This window comes from Haliotis asinina, chromosome 10, assembly GCF_037392515.1.
Source record: "Haliotis asinina isolate JCU_RB_2024 chromosome 10, JCU_Hal_asi_v2, whole genome shotgun sequence".
Lineage (NCBI taxonomy): Eukaryota > Metazoa > Mollusca > Gastropoda > Lepetellida > Haliotidae > Haliotis > Haliotis asinina.
The window spans coordinates 34952536-34972391 of NC_090289.1; the positions used below are offsets into that span (position 1 = coordinate 34952536).

Below are 19856 nucleotides of genomic sequence, written 5' to 3' on the forward strand. Positions count from 1 at the left end.
ACATTTGATTGTAAGTAGGAGGGGACTGGCAAATGTTATCCGTGCAATCATGGTTTGGGTTTCATACAGTCACAAAATCATTATTTGAGACCGGCGGTGGGGTAGTCTAGTGGTTAACGAGTTGACCTGTGACACTGAAGATCCTAGTTCGATTCCCCACATGGGTATAATGGTGTCCCGTGATATTTCTGGAATATTGCGGTGTTAAACTATACACACTCACTCACACATACTTTTCAGCATTGTTGATATTTAAGTTCTTGTGAATGTGCTCTGAGATTGCAAAGTTAATGTTAGCAAATTGCACTTTTGCTTTTGTTTCATTTAGAGTGAAATGCTAGTTACCTTCATGTTTCGTAAAGCATACCAGGGAGAATACCAGACACAGCAGGTTATCCCCGAGCATAGCAACACCGTAGTGTCTGTGTACAAATCGCATCTAAAGGTGTTTAGTACTCTTGTGTTCATACTGAGCTTAGAGGAATGGGCTTAGAGTAAAATGTTTAGATTGTAAGTTCATTTTCAATACGGAATCATTGACAACGGTCATAAACAGAACACCCAATGTACTCGCGGCATTGAAAGCTTCTGGAAACTTGTTCCCTGGCACTGGAGATTGATGTAAAATAATAGAGCCCAATTTGACTTAAGTCAAGAAGTATTTGCCTTGGCGACATTTGGTAGATACAGATGATATGTTGTTGAAGTACATGTACATCCCACATATTCTTCTCACTTGGTTGCATAGATCAATGCACAGGAGCGATCACCGGATTGTCTGGTCGATTATTTACCGACCATCACCATACAGCTGGAATATTGCTGAGTGCGACTTCAGACCACCAACGACACCAGGGGTCTACATGCAGGCGTTTTAACAAGTGTTTTAACATCGTTCCGAACTGGAAGTGTAATGATATGGGGTGGTATCGTAACTTTCGTACACGTAACTTGTCATTGTAAATGACAGTTTGAATAGCGTACGTTACCGAAACTTGCTGCAAAAAACACAGGGACTTCTCGAGGGTGTATAATATTGCTGTGGAGCAATGAACACTAGAACTGGGCTTCACGCATCGAACCCACGTGGGCAATCGAACCCGGTCTTCGGGGTGACGAGCGAAGGCTTTAACCACAAGGTTTACCCACCGCCACTATCTAGAATGAGATGGGTAAATGTCTGTGACAGGATGGGGTAGAGCAGTTAATACCCCGCCCATCTTTGGTTCACATCTGGACCATCCTCAAGTTAATGTCCATCGTCATTGCGCTGTTGCTGCCTCGTCTGAATCAACGCAAACAACGCCGACATCAGTTGACACTGAGCAGTCACACCACCCCTATTTTAAGACCTGTCTGTCTAATGCTACTGTTTCATCAATGACTTTGTAATGATGAACCATTAATCATACAAATGACAACAATTATGCTGTCGTTTTCAAAGGTATACTTTACTCGAAATGGTTACCATTTCCGTTAGTATATATGCATCAATGTGTTGTTGTTGTTTTTTATTGTTTTGGTATACTTTCTTTAGAATAGCTAGAATACAGTGCAAGAACCGTGTGAGTATTTCGCCTTATTCACTTCTTATGCAAGGCAACCACACTGTGCCCCTTCCCGTGCAATCCCATTTCTCTTTAAGGCGTGGTTGGAAAACATTACTTTGTCGTTATGGTCGTATGACTCGTATTTAGTGAGATCGTTTCATCCAAAAGTAGTGTGTTACTGTAGAAGTCATGACCGTTAACATTCTTGGGTCGATTTTGGAAACTTCAAAGTTTTTCATAAAGTGGTCATGCAGCCCCCTAGTGTCAAATAATTCTGAGCTGTCAAATAATTCTGAGCTTTCACAAAACGTATTCAGTCCAATCTTTCCTCCCTCCAATAATAAATTTCCAGAGGCTTTTCAGTCTGGAAATAGAATGTGATTCCAAATATTGTATACATTGTGCTTTAACTGAAACTTCGAGGATACAACAAACTCAAATGTGAAGAAATCAGTTTTATTTGTCCCTCAAAGAAAACATTAAGGGTATTATATATCATATCATATTTGTGCATGGTCTCATCTCACAGTTTGTAACAGCACCTTCATGCATGAATCAATAGGGCAGATGCCAGGACACAGAACAGTCCACAAGCTTTTAATGACTAAGCAAGTGAGTATGGTTTTACCCCGCTTTTAAGCAATATTCTAGCATTATCAGGGCAGGGGACACCAGAAATGGGCTTCACACATTGGACTCATTCATGTAAGGAATCAAACCCAAGTCTTCTGCATGATGAGCCAACTCTTAAAGCACTAGGCTACTGCAACACCCTCCAAGCTTTCAGGTGGAAACACACCTGCACTGAAAGGCACTGGCCTCCTCTAAAGTGCAAAGACCCGTGAAGATCCAGGGTAGAATAGGCCTTCAGCAACCTATGCTTGCCTTAAAAGGTGACGAACAGGATTGGGTGGTCCAGCTTGCTGACTTGGTTGACACATGTCATCGGTTTCCAAATGTGCAGATCGATGATCATGCTGTTGATCACTGGATTGTCTGGTCCAAACTTGAATATTTACAGACCGCTGCAATATAGCTGAGTGTGGCACAAAACTAAACTCACTCACTCTAAAGTGCAAAGGGCTGCTTGATGTAATCTAGGTGTGTGTAACCCTGGTTATGTGTGGAGTGTATGTTGAATAATTCACCACCATCAACATGTTAAGTTGAATTAAGCAAATTAAGCTAATCTCAAAATAAAACATTTAACATTTATTTAGTAAATATTAACAGCAGCATAAATTTATTAAAATCTAAATATTTTAGATATTTAAATACTTACCTTACCATAGGTCTTATGCATATTACCTCAAGCTTCGCTAGTAGAGATCAGACAGACGTTGATTCGCCATTCCCTGAATGGCTACCTCGTATAATCTACGGATGTAGTCACGGAAGTGACGTGATCTCCCTACTCGCGGGAAAGCGAGCCATCCCAAAATTCACTTTTACTGGCAGCAGGAAAGAAAGGTCCGATGAGTCCAAAGTGGGGAGGAGCATCCAGCGTTGGGAGGGAGTCACCGCCCTATGGTAAGGTAAGTATTTAAATATCTAAAATATTTAGATTTTAATAAATTTTTAACTTACCTTACCATAGGTCTTATGCATATGGCTTCGACAGAGAGGACGGTGGTGTGGACTCCGGAGGACCTTCACATCTTCAGCAGACCAAGCACATGCACAGGAGACCCGGGAGACCAATGCCAACGTCACAGGGCAAGCCTGGAAACAGGACAAAGGATAACCCAAGGGAACTCCAAAGAGAAACCGACGCACCCAGAGGGTGAGGTTAATCTTAAGACCAAAGGTAAGAACAACACAATTACCTAATGGGCGGAAGGCTGGGTGAGTTGCTGTGCAACCACCAACGGGCCAAAAGACTGAAGCCCCTCCATGTCCTCGACAGCCAAGTCCCTCAGGAAGTGTGAGGCAAAAACGGTGGACGACTTCCAAAAACAACCCTCCATAATCCGTGGCACCGTACAGTTCCTGTGGAGGGCCATAGTGGACGCCAGGGCTCTAATTTCATGGGGGTTGTTCGCCGTCGGATGGGGGAGTTTCTTGGCATCGTACGCCGCCAGGATAGTCGCACGAAGCCACAGAGCAATAGTGTTTCTATTAACTTCCCCCTTGCACGATGAAGAAAAAGGGATAAACAGTCTCTTTCGGGAATGTCTCTTCAAGGCAGACCTCTGGATGTAATATCTAAGGGCCCTGACTGGACACAGGAACTCCTCCTCCGTATCATGTCGTCCGAGGATGGTCGATAAAGGCGGGATGGAGAACCGTCTATCTGGTTGCCCGGGAAGCTGATTCTTGGCAATGAAGTCCCACAGCAATCCCAAGTGGACTCGACCATGCCTAGCTTGTTCAAAACGCACTTGTGTGACATCCAGGGCATGAATCTCACTAACTCTAGCTGCCGTAGCTAGGGCAAGTAAGAAGACCGTCTTCCTGGACAACAGCTCGAAGGAAGCATCCTCTAGGGGCTCATATGGGGAGCCTCTCAAGTGTTGCAAAACAACATTCAGATCCCAAGCTGGAGGGCGGAACTTGACCTTCTGGTCCTCCAACTTGAACGCCTTCAGCAGGGCAACCAGTTCTGGAACTTTAGAAAACTGACGATCCGTCTTGACCGCCAAGACGGAGTTCAATGCTGACAAGTAGGTACCCAACGTACTCCCTTTGAGATGCTTGGAATTACGTAGAAACATCAAAAAATTCGCCACGAACTGTGGGGAAGCTGTCATGGGATCCTGTGATCTCTGAGCACAAAAGCTTTCAAATGAGCGCCACTTGTCATCATAGAGGGATCTGGTGGATGTCCGATGAGCTCGGGTTATGGCATTCGCCACATGCAAGGAATAGCCTTTCGCCCTTAATGCCTTCTGTAAATGGTCCAGCCGTGCAGATGGAATCTCAGCGGATCTGGATGGAGTTGTTGGCTGTGCGGATGACGAAGGAGGTGTGGCCAATCTGGAAGCTGAACCGGATCTCCGCTGACGAGGCGTCGCAGATCGGGGAACCACGGTCTGGCTGGCCACCAGGGCGCGACCAAAAGCAGTCTCAGGTTCTGTGTCTGCTTGATCTTGCCAATCACTTCTGGGAGAAGAACGGGTGGTGGAAAAGCGTACGCGTCTAGACCCTCCCACGACAGAGATAGAGCGTCGACTGCCCAAGCCTGTGGATCCGGTACGGGAGACACGTAAGTTGGTAGCTGATGGTTGAAGCTGGTGGCGAAGAGGTCCACCAAGGGTCTCCCGTGGCGAAGGCAAATCTGACGAAACACGTCTGGATGAAGCATCCATTCCGTCGGTGAAGGTCTGCCTGGGCGCGACAACGCGTCTGCCAGAATGTTCTTGCAGCCGGGTATGTGTCGAACCCTGATTGTGATCCTGTTGCTGTCTAGCAGATCTGCTAACACGAACATCTGGTCTAGAAGTTGCTTGGACCTGGTCGTGCCCTGATTCCGGACTGTGGAGTTGTCCGACGCCACCAGGAGCTTGGTGTTGGACAAAATCGGTAGCCAGCGGCGAACTGCTAGAATGACGGCTTGCAATTCCAGGTTGTTGATGTGCCACAACCTTTCGGCGTCGGACCACAGCCCTGAGGTCGTTCGGCCCGCCAGATGGGCACCCCACCCTAGTAGAGACGCATCCACGAACAACTCGTGGTCGTGACTGGAGTCTTCCAAACAGACGCCGACGCAGACATTCGATTCTACCATCCACCACCGGAGATACTGATGTAGATGTGGAGGTAGAAGAACCCGTGACTTGAGGTCGTTCATCTGGATGAATGGTGACAGAAACCTCTGTAAGGGCCGTAGCATAAGGCGCCCTCTGAGAGTAAGATCCTGCGCCGATGTCAAAAGACCCAACAGAGACTGCCACTCTCTGAGGGTCATGGGTTGAGAGAGACCTCGATCCGCAAACGCCAGAATCTTTAGCCATCGATCTGGAGGGACCCTGACAAGATTGTCTTTTGTTAAAAATAATCCCCCGATGAAGGTCAGTTCTTGAGTTGGTTCCAGATGTGACTTGTTGGTGTTGACCATCCAACCCAGTTGATGCAGCAGGCGGGTGGAGAAGTCCAAGTGTTTGCGTAGCAGTAGAGGACTGCCGTGGTTGAGAAGGCAGTCGTCTATGTATGGATCGAAGTCCACTCCCCTTAGATGAAGAAACCTGGTAACCGGAAGCGTGATGCGTGTGAAAAGCCACGGGGCCGTAGAAATGCCAAACGGAAGCACCCTCCACTGGTAATGTATTCCGTTGAAGACGAACCTCAGGTACTTCCTGTGACGCGGATGTATGGGAACATGTAGGTAAGCGTCCTGTAGGTCCAGACTGGCTAGCCAAGCCCCGGGAGACAATTTGGCTCGAATCTGCTCTAGGGACGTCATTCGGAAATGAGGAGGGTCGGCCAGATACTGTCTGTTGAAGACCGCCATGTTGTGAATCATGCGCATCTTGTCGGAATCTTTCTTTGGCACCAGGAAGATGGGTGAGTAGAACCCCGGGGAGCGGTGGGGTTCCAGCACTGTCTCTATGGCTCTCTTGGATAACAGAATGTCGATATTGGACTCTAGGAGAGCTAGTTGGTGTTGAGGATATATCCGCGACTGGGGAGTAGATGTCAGCGGTGGAGTCTCGACCAATGGTAGTTTGTAGCCGGACTTCAGAATCTTGCTTACAAACGGATCCTCTAGGAATGACCAGTTGGGCCAGAAGATCCCTAGTCTCCCACCTACTGGAGTCGGATGGACAGGTACGACTGGGGGTGGGAGGTCCCAGTCGGAGACATCCACGGCTTCAGCGACCAGAGTAGGGGCGCTTGCCTCTGCCTCGCCCTGGCATCGAGGGGGTGTCCCGGCTGCGCTCCTGGGGCTTCCGCTGAGTGTCATTATCCTTGGTGCGGCCCCGTCCCCTCCCAAAGGAGGAGCGGATGGATTCCCTCCTGGGAATATAGCGCTTCTTTCCACTTCCTCTGGCTCTGCCACGAAAGGCAGAACCAAGCGCCTCAAAGGTAGACAGCGCGACTTCAGTGTTCGTTAATTCCGCGTGCGACTTGTAAATATCTGGAATCTTGTCGGCGAACAGAAACTTGGAAGTGAAGGGAGCCCGAAGTAATTGGCGCTTAAATTCCTCCTGCCAATTACATGTATCCAGGAAGCCGGAGCGGCGAACCGAAGTTGTCATAGCCAACGCTGCACGTAAGTGACCGAGTAAGTCGTGAAGAACTTTGCCCTGCCACTGGAAGATCGTCGTGAGATGATCCACCCTGGAGGCGTTGTCTTCTGATAGGTCTGCTGCAGCCGCTGAAGTAGCTGAGGCTAACGCCGAAATGGGTTTAAGCATACGCTTGAGTTCCGTGTCAATAGCTGCTAATTTGGAGTCCTGCACTTTATAAGCTGAGAGTGAAGAACTTGACAAGCGCTTGAGTGAGTCGTCCTGGGCTGCACCATTATCTGTGAAGTCTAGGCTGTGGATCTTGTAATCCGACTTCCTTGACTTAGACGCCTTGATCGTAGGATTCAGAGACAGCTTGGCAAAATCCTCGTCCAGGAGAGACACTGCCTCCGCCACCATAGGATGAGGTGGAATTAGTAGTTCCGGGGACAAACGGATGGACGCCGGATTATTAGGATCGACTGACGGAGAAGGACAGTCAGGTAGCCTGTCAGCAATCCACTCAAACACTGCCGATAGTGGTAGATAGGTGCCATCATCCTCGCCTACACCTGCCTCTTCTTCATAGTCAGGGCAGAAGTGTTGCTCCTCCAAATCTTCCCAAGAGACTGAAGTCGATTCCCGCCGCTGGGTGGAAGAGGTAGAAGGCGTCCGAGTAGAAGAATCCTTCAGTGAAACTCGCGAGGCCTCTGGTGAACGTGAACGCCGGGTTCTGGAAGAGCGCCGAGGAGATCTGGATCGCGAACGGAAGCGCCGTCGTCTAGGAGAGCGTGAGCATGAGCGCGAGCGCCGGCGCCGACTACGGTGAGGAGAACGGGAGCGCCGATTCCTCGGAGATCTGGACCATGATCTGCGTCTCGAGCGCTCAGCTTCTAAGCGCCGAGCGCGCTCCTCGTCTAGCTGACGTTGTAGCACCTCTTCTCTAGATAGCGTGTGAGAGATCCTGGGGATCCGGTAAGGCGCTGGCGGAGGCACAGGAGCCGGCGTCTGAACAAGCGCTGGCGTAGGTATAGGTGCTGGTATTGGAACCAGTGAAGGTGTCCCCATCAAGGCTGTAGACGCTGACGTGGGCATAGGCGCTGACGTAGGTGTCGGTGCTGGCATAGGCGTAGGCGTTGACGTTGAAATTAGTTCGGGAATCAAGGCAGGCGCTGACATGGGCGCTGGCACAGTAGCTGAGGTCGGCGCTGGCTCTCTAGTAGAAGTGCTGGGCGTCAGGAGAGACCGTAATAGCCTCTGAACTTCTGGGTGCGCTAAGGCGTCCGGACGGGATAAGTCAACAAAGGCGTCCGAGCGAAGTGGCTCCGGAGACGATCGAACCGGCGTCGTAGATGAGCGCTCCAAACCAGACGTCGGCGTTGGTGCTGTAAAGGTAGGCAGCTCCGGGTCGTCCTGTAAAGAACCTAAAGAAGAAGCTGGGGAAGACATTCTCCTCTTCCGCTGAGTAAACCTCTTTCTACGGACAGCTAAAAAGGTCTTGAAATCCGCCACAGAAAGACTAGTACAATGCTGACAGCGGCTGTCAAGGGAACAGGTCTGCGATGCACAATCCGGACACCAGGGGTGGGGATCCTTGGCTGACTTCTGCCCCTTGCAGACAGTACAAAACTGCCGAGTCATACACAGTTAACTGCAACAGATAAAAACATACCCGAAGCGTGAAATAAAACAATAACGCTAGAGGTAGAAACGAAAAACACCCCTACATAAAAAATGCAGCAAAAGCGCACCCCCAACCTAAAGTGGGTACGCCTGTAAGCTCGCGACAGCGACGGCTAGCAACCAACATGGCTACCTGTGAAACATGCCACGTGGGACAAAAAAACACATGAAAAACGGCAAAAATCGGGAGGAAATACCATACAAAATAGCAGAACAGATGGAGGAAGTATTCCTGACGGAATAAAGAACCTCCAAGGCCGCCATGACACCTCACAAACAACGCAGGAAAACCCACATCGAAGTGAGAAAAAAAAGAAACATTTACAACACGAGGTAGCAAGGTAAGTGAAGTTAAATTCAATTTAACTAACCACACACCTAGGGAAACAAGACATACCTACCTGTTGAACGACAACTTTATTCAACACAATAGAAAACTCCGAGCGAAACAAACACGTCTGATCAGACGAACGCTAGAAGTAAAAGTGAATTTTGGGATGGCTCGCTTTCCCGCGAGTAGGGAGATCACGTCACTTCCGTGACTACATCCGTAGATTATACGAGGTAGCCATTCAGGGAATGGCGAATCAACGTCTGTCTGATCTCTACTAGCGAAGCTTGAGGTAATATGCATAAGACCTATGGTAAGGTAAGTTAAAAATTTACTGCCTCAAGGGTAAGTTCATATTGTTCAGCCACTTGTTTCATTTACAGATGTCATAATATTTCTCACGGGGTCATTCAAAGGCTTGGACATGATTAGTTTTTTATTGTCCTGGTTTCTGCATGATGTGCTCAACAATTTCTCCATGGACATGGAATATGCTATGATCTTGATGTCCAAAATGTCCGATGTCAAGAAAATATGGCAATGCACTTCAACATCTTTTGTTCCCTATTGTGTTGAACAGAGTGGTTCAATAAATACCGGTATGGTTATGAATTTTCACATAAGCTGATCCTGACACTGTCCATACACTGGATCAATAAATGACTTGTCTCGTAACTCAGCTCTTCTGTTGTCCACCCTCCATTTTGTCTCTGACTTGCTTCAGCAAATATCTGGAAACAAAGTTAACCTGTTAGTAGAACAGTTTCATAAAGAATTATATCAAAGCCTGGAAAAGAGAAAGCCTAATATGACTGAAAGATACCGCTGTTACACATTGGTGGGACTCAGTATGTGTGTGATTGTTGATAATGCTGTGTCCCGCATTCCATACCATGTGACTAGGATTTGTACAGATTATAAGCCATCAAACTGAAGGTCTCTTTGGGGCTCTTCAAGGCCCAATCAACAAGTTATAGGAACTATAACTGCACACATAATATCAGTAGCTGAATACACAAGTTTTATCAAATGTGGATTTGACCATCAGGGGGACATAACCCTTTATTTCATCAGTTCACCAAACACCCATTAAACTTTTAAGTATCTATCTCTATGGCAATTCTTGGGCAAGATAACAAAATTTCAGGGTGTTTTTTCCCCAAGCCTGTGTGAACCCTGTAAACAATCAAGCCTGAATGAGCCCCCAGTGATTAACATGATCACTGATCAATACTGTCAGAGTACAATGAAGAAACCAGGGTACTGTTTCCCATTGAGATCATGGTATCTGATGAGTAGGTCACCTCTTACAACCAGCAGAGTTGTTAATGATGTATTCTTATCCAGAATCTGCATGGGGGGAAAAGACAAAAACAGAAACAAATGTACATTGATACATTATGTGCGTAAGGTGTTATGCCGTTTTTAGCAATATTGGGTTTCATACGTTGAACCCACACAGGGAATCGAAACCAGGTTTTGGTGTGACAAGCAAACACTCAAGCCACCAGACTACCTCACTGCCACTGAAACAGTCCAATACTAAGATCCACCAAAATGAATGTCTAATATCATACACCTCAATTTCTGCAAATACATTATTCTCAACAAAGTGTCAACAGAGGATCTTATTATAAAGAGTATATTACTTTGAGTCTTCATCATTTTCCTCCATTTTCACAGACAGTGTGTTCACGCACTGGCGGAGAGAGTCCTCACAATTTTCTAATTGGTCAAATGGTATCCTGCCTGCAAAAAAGAAACGTTTATATTAAAAGCACGAAATACTGACCTAACTTGAAATGTTCAAGTTTCAAAAACATAAACAAAATTTGGTTGATGGGAACTAGGAGAAAAAAGACAGAATTGTTGACATTGTGGCTCAGCCTGGGCAGGTCTGTAGTCAGATGATTCATGTACTTCATACTAGGTTTAATGATTGGTTTGTCTGGTCCACAAATAATAATTAACTTTTGTGTGAAGTGAGTGAGTTTAGTTTTACGCCGCTCTCTGCAATATTCCATCTATATGGAAGTGGTCTGTAAATAATCAAGTCTGGACCAGACAATCCTTTGATCAACAGCATTGATCTGCGCAATTGGGAACCGATGACATGTGTCAACCAAGTCAGTGAGCTTGACCACCCAATCCTGTTAGTTGCCTGTTATTCTAACCCACATCTTCACAGGCATCTATACCTTTAGTCTTCCTGACGGCGGAGAGTAGATGAGCACATCCATGTGCATGGTGAAGATCTGGCATGCTGCCAGAAGAGATGAATGTGTTTAACTCCTGCAGGAAGAAGCTGGAACAGGAAGAGTGTCGTGGTGTAATGATACACCCATAATCTTGCATCAAACATTGTATGACATTATCATACACTGCATCAACTGTGAAATATATTGATGCAAAAACATATGAAATCTAACAGAAACTGTTCAAGAACCAGTTTGTGCTGAATCTCACGGTCAGCTTTGAGCAGCAGACTCTTCATAGTACTCAATCTCTTAGATGTTAATCGTAAATGAATCTTCAAAGTAACCCTACAACATCCTATCTTCACTATCTGAAATGTGTAGAGACAACTTTAATATTAAGGGTTGTTGTTTACCTGCACAACAAGATGTAGACAACATGATCTTCACCAGCCTATCTCACTGACATAGATACTTACTGTAATCTCTGTCTAGGAGAGAACATGATCTTCATCAACAGAGCTGACAGAACAGGGAGACTGGAAATGTCAACTGGCTCATCCAAGTTTTCCTACACAGCAAATAAATTTACTATGGTCAACATCAATAACAAAGAAACATTTGTCTTTTCACTGCCATTTCCCATTTAAACTTTGTCATAAGACAGAACCAAAATTTGTACACAATACCAGAATTTGCAATAATTGCCTGGTCAAGGTAAATCAAGACAAGTCCACAAATTAGTTACATTATACTGAGAAGGTCAAGAAACAATTGATTTTATTGTGTCTAAATTCCAGCTGAAAATATCTTTTTATATACTTGATAATGGTGCTAGGATCTACACTGAAACATTGCATCTCTTGCAATAAAGAAGTTGGCTATCCATAAAAAGTGTTTTTAAAAATTTATTAGGTTAGTAATCTTACTTAGAACGTTTTGCACAGTAAACATTCACGGAATTCTTCTTAAGGTCATTTGAAACTTTGAAATATCTTCTTTTTTTTGCCCCTTCAGTGAATATTATGTTTTAACCTGGAAACCTGATTACTTAATGAATAGACATTTGTAGTAAAGCTCCAAGAGAACAAAGATAATATTGCTCAGTTCCATGAGTCCAGCCATGAGTTTATACAGCCATCGAAAGACTTCCAAGAAGACTTATGACAATAGCAATGGGAGCAACTCTTGTTTAGAAAATCCAAACCAATGGGCAAAAATGGCAAGAGCAGCTTGACTACTGGATTGTATGAGATGTCTTTCAGTGTGTATCACAGCACAATAAGTTTCTCCATTTCAGGAGAATGAAGAGATAACCAATGCTTATGAGTCAGAAAAAGAAAAGAAATAAATTGTTGTGGAATGGATCTGAGATCCTGTCCAGTAAAACACTTCACCCACCTTGTGACTAGCATGAGTCAGTTCAGCCACGATGGTCATTTGCGTGGCTGTCATCATATCTGCTGTTGAAGGGTAGTGGAACACATTCTTCATGGTGGTGTTGAAGATTTCTGTGAGCTGGGGCATTATGCTGGACATTACCTACAAGCAAGGTACACTAGCGTTAAACATATCTCCCTCCACAATATCTTCCAAAACTATCAGTTTGTCTGTGAGTTGTAACACAATCAGGTCACTAAATTGCTACAATAAAGACTGGAATTTATCCCCAAAGTGAGCAAGGTGTTTATGACATGGCTGGGAACAGTATTGTGTCCAAGTAAATGGGAGGAGAGCCCGAAGGGACTGTGGTATCATACATTTGGTATAACTTGCTACAACATACACCACTTGCACAAAGTCCACCATAGAACTGGGATTTAAACCAACCATCACAGGACCTGTGAGTTAAGTTTCACGCCGCGTTTAGCAACATCAGAATAATATCACGGTGGGGACACGAGACATGGGCTTCACACATTGTACCCATGCATTGAGTCGAACCAGCTGTTCAGTTTGACAAGCAAACACTTTAACCACTAGGCTACCACCACAACCCCAGGACCCTTTAAGATCCAGGTTAAAACTGGTCTTCAGCAGCCCATGCTTATCGTAAAGTGCAAGTAATGGGTGGTCAGGGTCGCTAATTTAAGGTGACAAATGTATTCATATCCCAACTAAACAGGTCAATGATCGTACAGTTGATAACAGGATTGTCTGGTTCAGACTCGATTATTTACACACCACTTCCATAGAGCTATATTGCTGAGAGTGCCATTAACAACCAAAAACCAGGTTTCTGACCCTAGGGACATAACTCTGATTAAACATTATAAATGTTGATGACTGGTTGATCCCATCAATGTACCCCGCTAACAAGCGAGTAAGATTTCCTATCTTACCTGCTTGATATGCCAAACTGTGGGAATTTGTTTGGTACTTCGCGTTAGTAGTGCTTAGGGCGTTGCAAAACTCCAGTACTCCAATATTTTTAAACAATTCAGTATTAATACTGAATTATTCAGTAAGATAAATAAGTTGTTCACTGGTCCCTCATGACCAGTGGATTGACGTACCCTCAATGTTTGTTTACATTCTCCCTTGGGGCCCATGGACTGATGCTCCCTCGATGTTTGTTTATGTTCCCCTCAAAACCCATGGGTTGACGTACCCTCAATGTTTGTTAATGTTATATGCATAAACAAACATCGAGCGTGCAAAAACCCATGCCCCTCTTATATACCTATGAACTATTGTACTCTCCAATATCTGTTGACAAGAATAGATGTCTATGCAGGAAAGCTCTGACAGTATTAGGGAGTGCTGAGACACGTAATAATTCTCTCCTTACCTCCTGACAGGTCTGTTTGTTGTGTTTGATGTAACTTGCAAGACACACAAACACTTTGCCCATGAAGTTGGGGATAAGTGACAACAGCTGACCCTCACTGTTTGTCTCTCGGTCCAGGGTGCGTCGAGCATCTGTCACCCACTGCAGGCATGTCAACACACTGTCGACCAGTCGGAGGGTCTTGTCTACAACACAAATATCATTACTGAGCTGCTTTGTGTAAGCAAAGCCAGTACCTGTTCATCTTGATGATTTCAAAAACTTGTAATGTACATATGAGAATACAGGCAGGCCTGTAATCTAATTACTTGACACAGCATTGTCCCTTGAAATGACATGAGTGAGTGACTGAGTATAGTTTTATGCCCTTTTTAGCAATATTCCTCCAATATCATGACAGGGGATACCAGAAATGTGTTTTACACATGGTAGACATTTAGGGAATCGAACCAGGGTCTTCAGCGAACGAGAAAACGCTTTAACCACCAGACTAGCCCACCACCCCACAAAATGATATAAACACATTTAATATTATCAACTATCTCCCAATCCTGATCAAAGCCAGCCACATTCTACCCCGGTGCCAATGAGAAGAAAATGGAGATCTTGATAAGTTTGTTGACTAACCTTCTTCTAGACAAGATATACAGAGTTTAGTTGCCATTGAGGTGAAGTCCTTGTCAGCAGACCCAACCATCATCAGGTGCCAGCTCATCTTCAGGATAATCTGTAAGAGAGCATTTTCACAGAATCAGTCATATTATGGCATCACATGTTGATGTGGACCCAACTGAGCAGGGCCCACTTACACAAAGCTATCTTAGCGCAACAATGATCATAACTCCTACACTCTAGTGAACGAGTGAGTTCAGTTTCACTCTGCTTTTATATCAGAAATCGGCTTCACACATTGTACCCATGCAGGAGATCGAACCAGGTCTTCAGTTTAACACTTTAACCACTAGGCTACTACCACAATCCCATGACCCTTTAAGATCTGAGTTAAAATTGGTCTTCAGCAGCCCATGCTTGTCGTTAGAGGCAAGTAATGATATCGGGTGGTCATGCTCGCTGATTTGAGTTGACAAATGTACCCATGTGGTGAATCAAACGCAGGTCTCTGATGTTACGAGCTGATGCTGTAACCACTAGGCTACCCCTCCTATACTCCAACACAGACAGGACAGTTGGTGGAGCCCATGGGCATGGTGCTGACTGAACCAGGAAACCATGATCAGAGATTCAAAACCACATAATGGATCTTGATAGAAAACAGGGTCACCAATGCTCCAAACAGTACTGAATACAAATGTAACACACAGTCATGTCCTCAGTATATTGAATTAGCAATCGTTTTTACTCCTTACTAAATTCTCTTTGCAAATAAGGAAAAAAAATGTATGTTTTCATTGTTCTTTTAATAATAAATTTGACCTCAAGTGACCTTGACCTCACTGATATTTAACATGTGCCAAAAAAATTCATTATGAATTTTCTCTCGCATAAGTGTGTGGTTGAAAAAGAAACCTGAGGTGCCAGGAGAGCTTAAATTCCATGACTTTCTAAAATTACCTGAAGAGTTTTAAAGGCCAGTTCCCCGTCTTTCCGTGACCTTTTGCCCTGTTGCTGCAACTGAGGCACCAGTTCCTCTTGAGCCCAGGTCAGCAAGTCAGTGAATAGTGGCTTAGGATCAGTTTCCTCCTGGAGAAACAAAATAGGCCACTGTTATTAGATCTGAGTGCTGATCCATATTGTGTGATATCTTCCACAACACCAGTTTCCAAGTGGGGAAACAATACTTCTGAGTCTTGATCTGTAAGGTGACCAACATTATATAGACATTTGGGGTCAAACAAAGATGTGGTTAATGGCGTGAGTATGAGTGAGTGAGTATAGTTTTACACCGCTTTCAGCAATATTCCAGCTATATCACATCAGGGGACACCAGAAATGGGTTTCATACATTGTACCCATGTGGGGAATTGAACCCAGGTCTTTGGCATGACGAGCCAAGGCTTTACCACAAGGCTTCTCCATCACCCCGGGTGAGTTAGAGATAACAATGACACTTCACTTTTAGATTTAAATTTGTTAATTCCTAGATCAGATTTAACTACTTACTTATTTTGCCTCTGAACTCAAGAACTAAAACATAATCTGACTCTTATTCTGGGAGAAAGAAAAACTTGAAAACATATTAAACCAGCATTTGAAATACCTGCCTTACCAACTGCCTAGGAGGGGGTATTTTCAAAATGGACTGCCAGATGCTAAACTTCACCTCCAGACAGTTGGGTTAAAATTTAAACATGCATATAAAGTTAAGTATTAAGTTTTTTTAACTATACTAAGTAAAATCATTTTTTTCATGTGGGCATGTAAGTTTCAGTCTGGGATGGAAAGTTTTACATCTAACCAGCCCTGTGGTCTTGCTGAAATTTTTGGGAGTTTTATACCCTGAGTAAACATGATAGTATCATACAAAAACCCACATGTTGAAACAAAATATACATGAGACACATTACCTGTTTGTGTAGCAATAGGGAAACTCGGAGATACAGGAAGAAAGTCTTCAGAACAAAGTCTTCATTAGTGGGACTGGTTTCTGAGTCAGCACTATTCATTGCTTTTAAAATCTCCTGCAGAACAAAACAAGCACATACTTTGGATGGTTATATATCAAATATTTCACGTCAAAATAGTCACTATTCATGCATCAAAATGTAAATGAATTTGATATAGAATTGAACTTTTGTCACTGCTGGGGAAAATGAGCATATTTCCAGATACACAATGGCAGCCATAATCCAGGCATAGATCCATCCATAAGTGTGCCTCCTTCAGGCCATATACAGTACCAACCCGCGAAGATCCGGGTTAGAATTGGTCTACAGCAACCCATGCTTGCTGTATGAGGCACACAACAAGATTCGGTGGTCAAGTTCACTAACTTGGTTGAAACAAATTCTCGTTGATGCTCATGCTGTTGATGACTGGATCGTCTAGTCAGGGCTTGATTGCTTACACACCACTGCCATAGGGCTGGGATATTGCTGAGTGTGGCGTAAAACAAAACTCACTCACACCACACAATACAAACTGTCTGGAAAACGTGATTTACCACTTGCAACAGTCTAAATGTCATAGAAATGAGGGAAAAGGGCAAGAAAACATGTCTGTGGTTCGATAGACCTCATTCATCGCTTGGGTATCAGAAAATATGGTTCAAAACACAAGCCTCGTGGCTTCACCATGTGTTACTGGCCAAGGGGGAAATAACTCCAATATTCTCTTCTATACATCCAACCACTCATACAAAACAACATTATCAGACAATTTACTTCTCAAAATGTCCCATGCTATCTTGCTGAATCATACAACACATGACAAAACTACTTGCAAGTCTGAAGGTAACACACTCCATAAAGCCAAAACCACCCAACACACAACATCATGACATGTAAACATACCACACTGTGTTCCAGAGCCTCCATGGTCTGTGTCAAGGCATCAACATGGTCCACAAGTATAACCTCCCGACACAGGTCTTTCTCCAGCAGTATCTCCAGGTATTCCAGAGCAATTGGCGGTTCGGGCTTGATGGTCTCTTTCAGCATAACACATTTGGCACCAGCCTTCTTTTTCTGTTGACCAGAATCAAATGGGTCATGAATGAACAAATCATTTTCATGTAAATATAAATGGACATGAAAGTGGATTGCTATTTGCTTGTAAATAAAGTCATTTCTGCCAGTTCTGTACATGTTTCCTTTGTTGTTGGATTAGTTGCTTCAAACAGCTTTGGTCACTTACAACGGTAGATCCGCCGGGCTTATACTCTGCAATCGTCTTCTCCTCCAGACCTGCCTTGACAGAAGTTGCGATCATCTCAAGCATGGCATTACTGAAGCGCCATTTACACAGAGTTCCGATAAAGTTCTGTAGGTTTGCTACGCCCATGTGCGTATCAGCTGTCATGTTACGCAGCTTTGACATGCAGCTGTCACTGTAAATAATGGCACAGGATGATTTGAGTGTCAATGATTCTATAAGTTTTAGTGGACAAAAATGTTTGTTAATAATATTGACTGCAGAGCATCTTAACTGATCAGTTCCACTCCTTGTCTACACACACTTTTAAGTAAGTGAGTTATGATAAATAAAAGCATCAGATGATTTCAGTGCCATTCATTCTAGAATTTAGTCCAAGTGAGTGAGTCTGAGTGGAACTCAGCTCACAGCTGATTGGATGTTGTGAGGACAGAGGGCGGGGTAGTCGTAGCACAGAATGTTCCCAAAATTGGACGAGTAGCTGCAGCTCCATCCCTTAGCTTCAAGAACAGTGAGTGAGTTGGTGAGTGAGTGAGTTGGTGAGTGAGTGAGTGAGTGAGCAAGGAAGCTAGCTAGCTAGCTTTGTCCAACTGGACAAACTTGTTTGTCTATAACACCACCTACCTTAATATAGGAACTCTTGTTGATGGCAAAAAGCCTGACAACAGCATGATGGCAGCATAGGCTCTTGGTTCCTGGGAAACATGCAACAGGTCTGTCTGAGTGAGTGAGGAAGATGTGGTTAATACCAATTTTAACAACATTTCAGTTATACCAAGGTCTCAGGCGTTCAACCCTTTGGTGAAACCTATGTGTGGTGTTGACAAGTTTTAAAGTGATCAAGTTTGTATGATTTTATGCTGCTCTAACCCATATTCAATCAATTATCACAGTGGGGGACAGCGGAAATGGATTCAAACATTGTACCCATGAGGGCAATCAAACCTGGATCTTCAGCGTGACAAGGTGTGCTTTTACCTTTGGTCTAACCCATTGTCCTATGAGAGCTATATAAACACAATCAGAATGAACTAGGATCGCTCACATAGTTGTCCATGGTGCTGTTGCCATTTTAGGCACGCAAAAGGCACAAAGGACAAGTACTTGGAACTCTGGAGAAGCAACCAACCTGGAATATACGTAGCATCTGTGGAATGATCACACTGTAGCGTTTCTGCAACTCATGTCGAATGTCAGTATGTTGAGGCTATAAAATCAGTAGAAATACATCATTTTCACTAAGTTATTCATGAGAAAAACATGAAATAAAAAAAAAAAGAGTTTGGTACACAATTACCACCCAAACTACATGTTACACACTTAATATGCATGGTTTTTGTTTATATATCCATGAAAGAGAACAAATCTTTTTCTTTTTGTATGTATATACTTTGGTGTATCTATTAAGAAGGGTCTTTCTTTTTAATGAGGTGTATGCATTAAGAAGGGTTTATCTATTTACTGGAGTTGATACTATAGGGGAATCCCTGCTTTGCAAGTCATAGACATGGGGCTCCCTGGATGAGGTAATCTGGCATGCTATACATTTCTTATAACATTATATCAAGATATATATTGTATTTATCAAGATTTTCAACATGGTAGAACTTTGTTCTTAAGTATTTAAAAGCATAAAAATGTCAGTTCTTCTTCAGTCAAACACACAGTATTCTGAGAAAACACATTTGCAATATGTATGCATTCAACTTCCCTTCACTTTTTTCTCAAAAGACATTGTGGGTGCCCTGTTATCAGTGAGAAAATACCAATCAATGACTTCACATAGTCACCCCCCACCACCCCTCACCAATATTATACAATTTTCAGTGTGGGTCCTATACTTGAGGATCCCTGGGTCTCATACTCTTAATTATCAGGGCTCCTGGACTACAAAATGGTCCCAGACAGTTAAATATTATTATTAATACTATGCTAAAACATTGTTGCAATTCAGTTGTTACAATGTTGCTCGATCAACATTTAAAAATAAAAGTATTTGGACTTTTTCTGTGCCCTGAGGACACAATAATCTATTTCATTGTCATTTTTTTGCACATAGGATGGACGATTTGTGTCCTGTAAATCTCTGATAAATATTTATGACCTTCCTAATGCAACCACAAACATTAAAACTGACCGTGTGTAACTGTTTAGCGATGGCATCCCACATGAGGTACATGGCCTCTATGAGACCCATCATGATCTCCGAGTTCTTCAGGCTCAGTTCTTGCTCCTCCTCATCGTCATCACTTCCTGCCTCCTGGAATCAACACATTCATAAAATCTGCCACATTCTGCTGGCTCTAT

At 43.9% G+C, this 19856-nt stretch overlaps 1 protein-coding gene across 2 annotated transcripts in view; it reads right to left on the reverse strand.

Annotated features, from left to right (window-relative positions):
- Nucleotides 1-1990: 1990 nt before the first annotated feature.
- Nucleotides 1991-19856, reverse strand: part of LOC137298279 (condensin-2 complex subunit G2-like) — a 37373-nt gene continuing 19507 nt past the window's right edge. For both annotated transcript variants that reach the window (XM_067830463.1, XM_067830462.1), the window contains exons 16-30: nucleotides 19687-19809; nucleotides 18679-18756; nucleotides 18174-18244; nucleotides 17532-17724; nucleotides 17189-17362; nucleotides 16244-16357; nucleotides 15291-15419; nucleotides 14346-14445; nucleotides 13719-13903; nucleotides 12329-12469; nucleotides 11407-11498; nucleotides 10931-11037; nucleotides 10382-10481; nucleotides 9068-9463; nucleotides 1991-2803 (exon numbers count right to left, since the gene is read on the reverse strand). In XM_067830463.1, the coding sequence (XP_067686564.1) occupies nucleotides 9409-9463; nucleotides 10382-10481; nucleotides 10931-11037; nucleotides 11407-11498; nucleotides 12329-12469; nucleotides 13719-13903; nucleotides 14346-14445; nucleotides 15291-15419; nucleotides 16244-16357; nucleotides 17189-17362; nucleotides 17532-17724; nucleotides 18174-18244; nucleotides 18679-18756; nucleotides 19687-19809 (1662 nt within the window). In that variant the 3' untranslated portion in view covers nucleotides 1991-2803; nucleotides 9068-9408. The remainder of the gene's footprint in view (nucleotides 2804-9067; nucleotides 9464-10381; nucleotides 10482-10930; nucleotides 11038-11406; nucleotides 11499-12328; nucleotides 12470-13718; nucleotides 13904-14345; nucleotides 14446-15290; nucleotides 15420-16243; nucleotides 16358-17188; nucleotides 17363-17531; nucleotides 17725-18173; nucleotides 18245-18678; nucleotides 18757-19686; nucleotides 19810-19856) is intronic.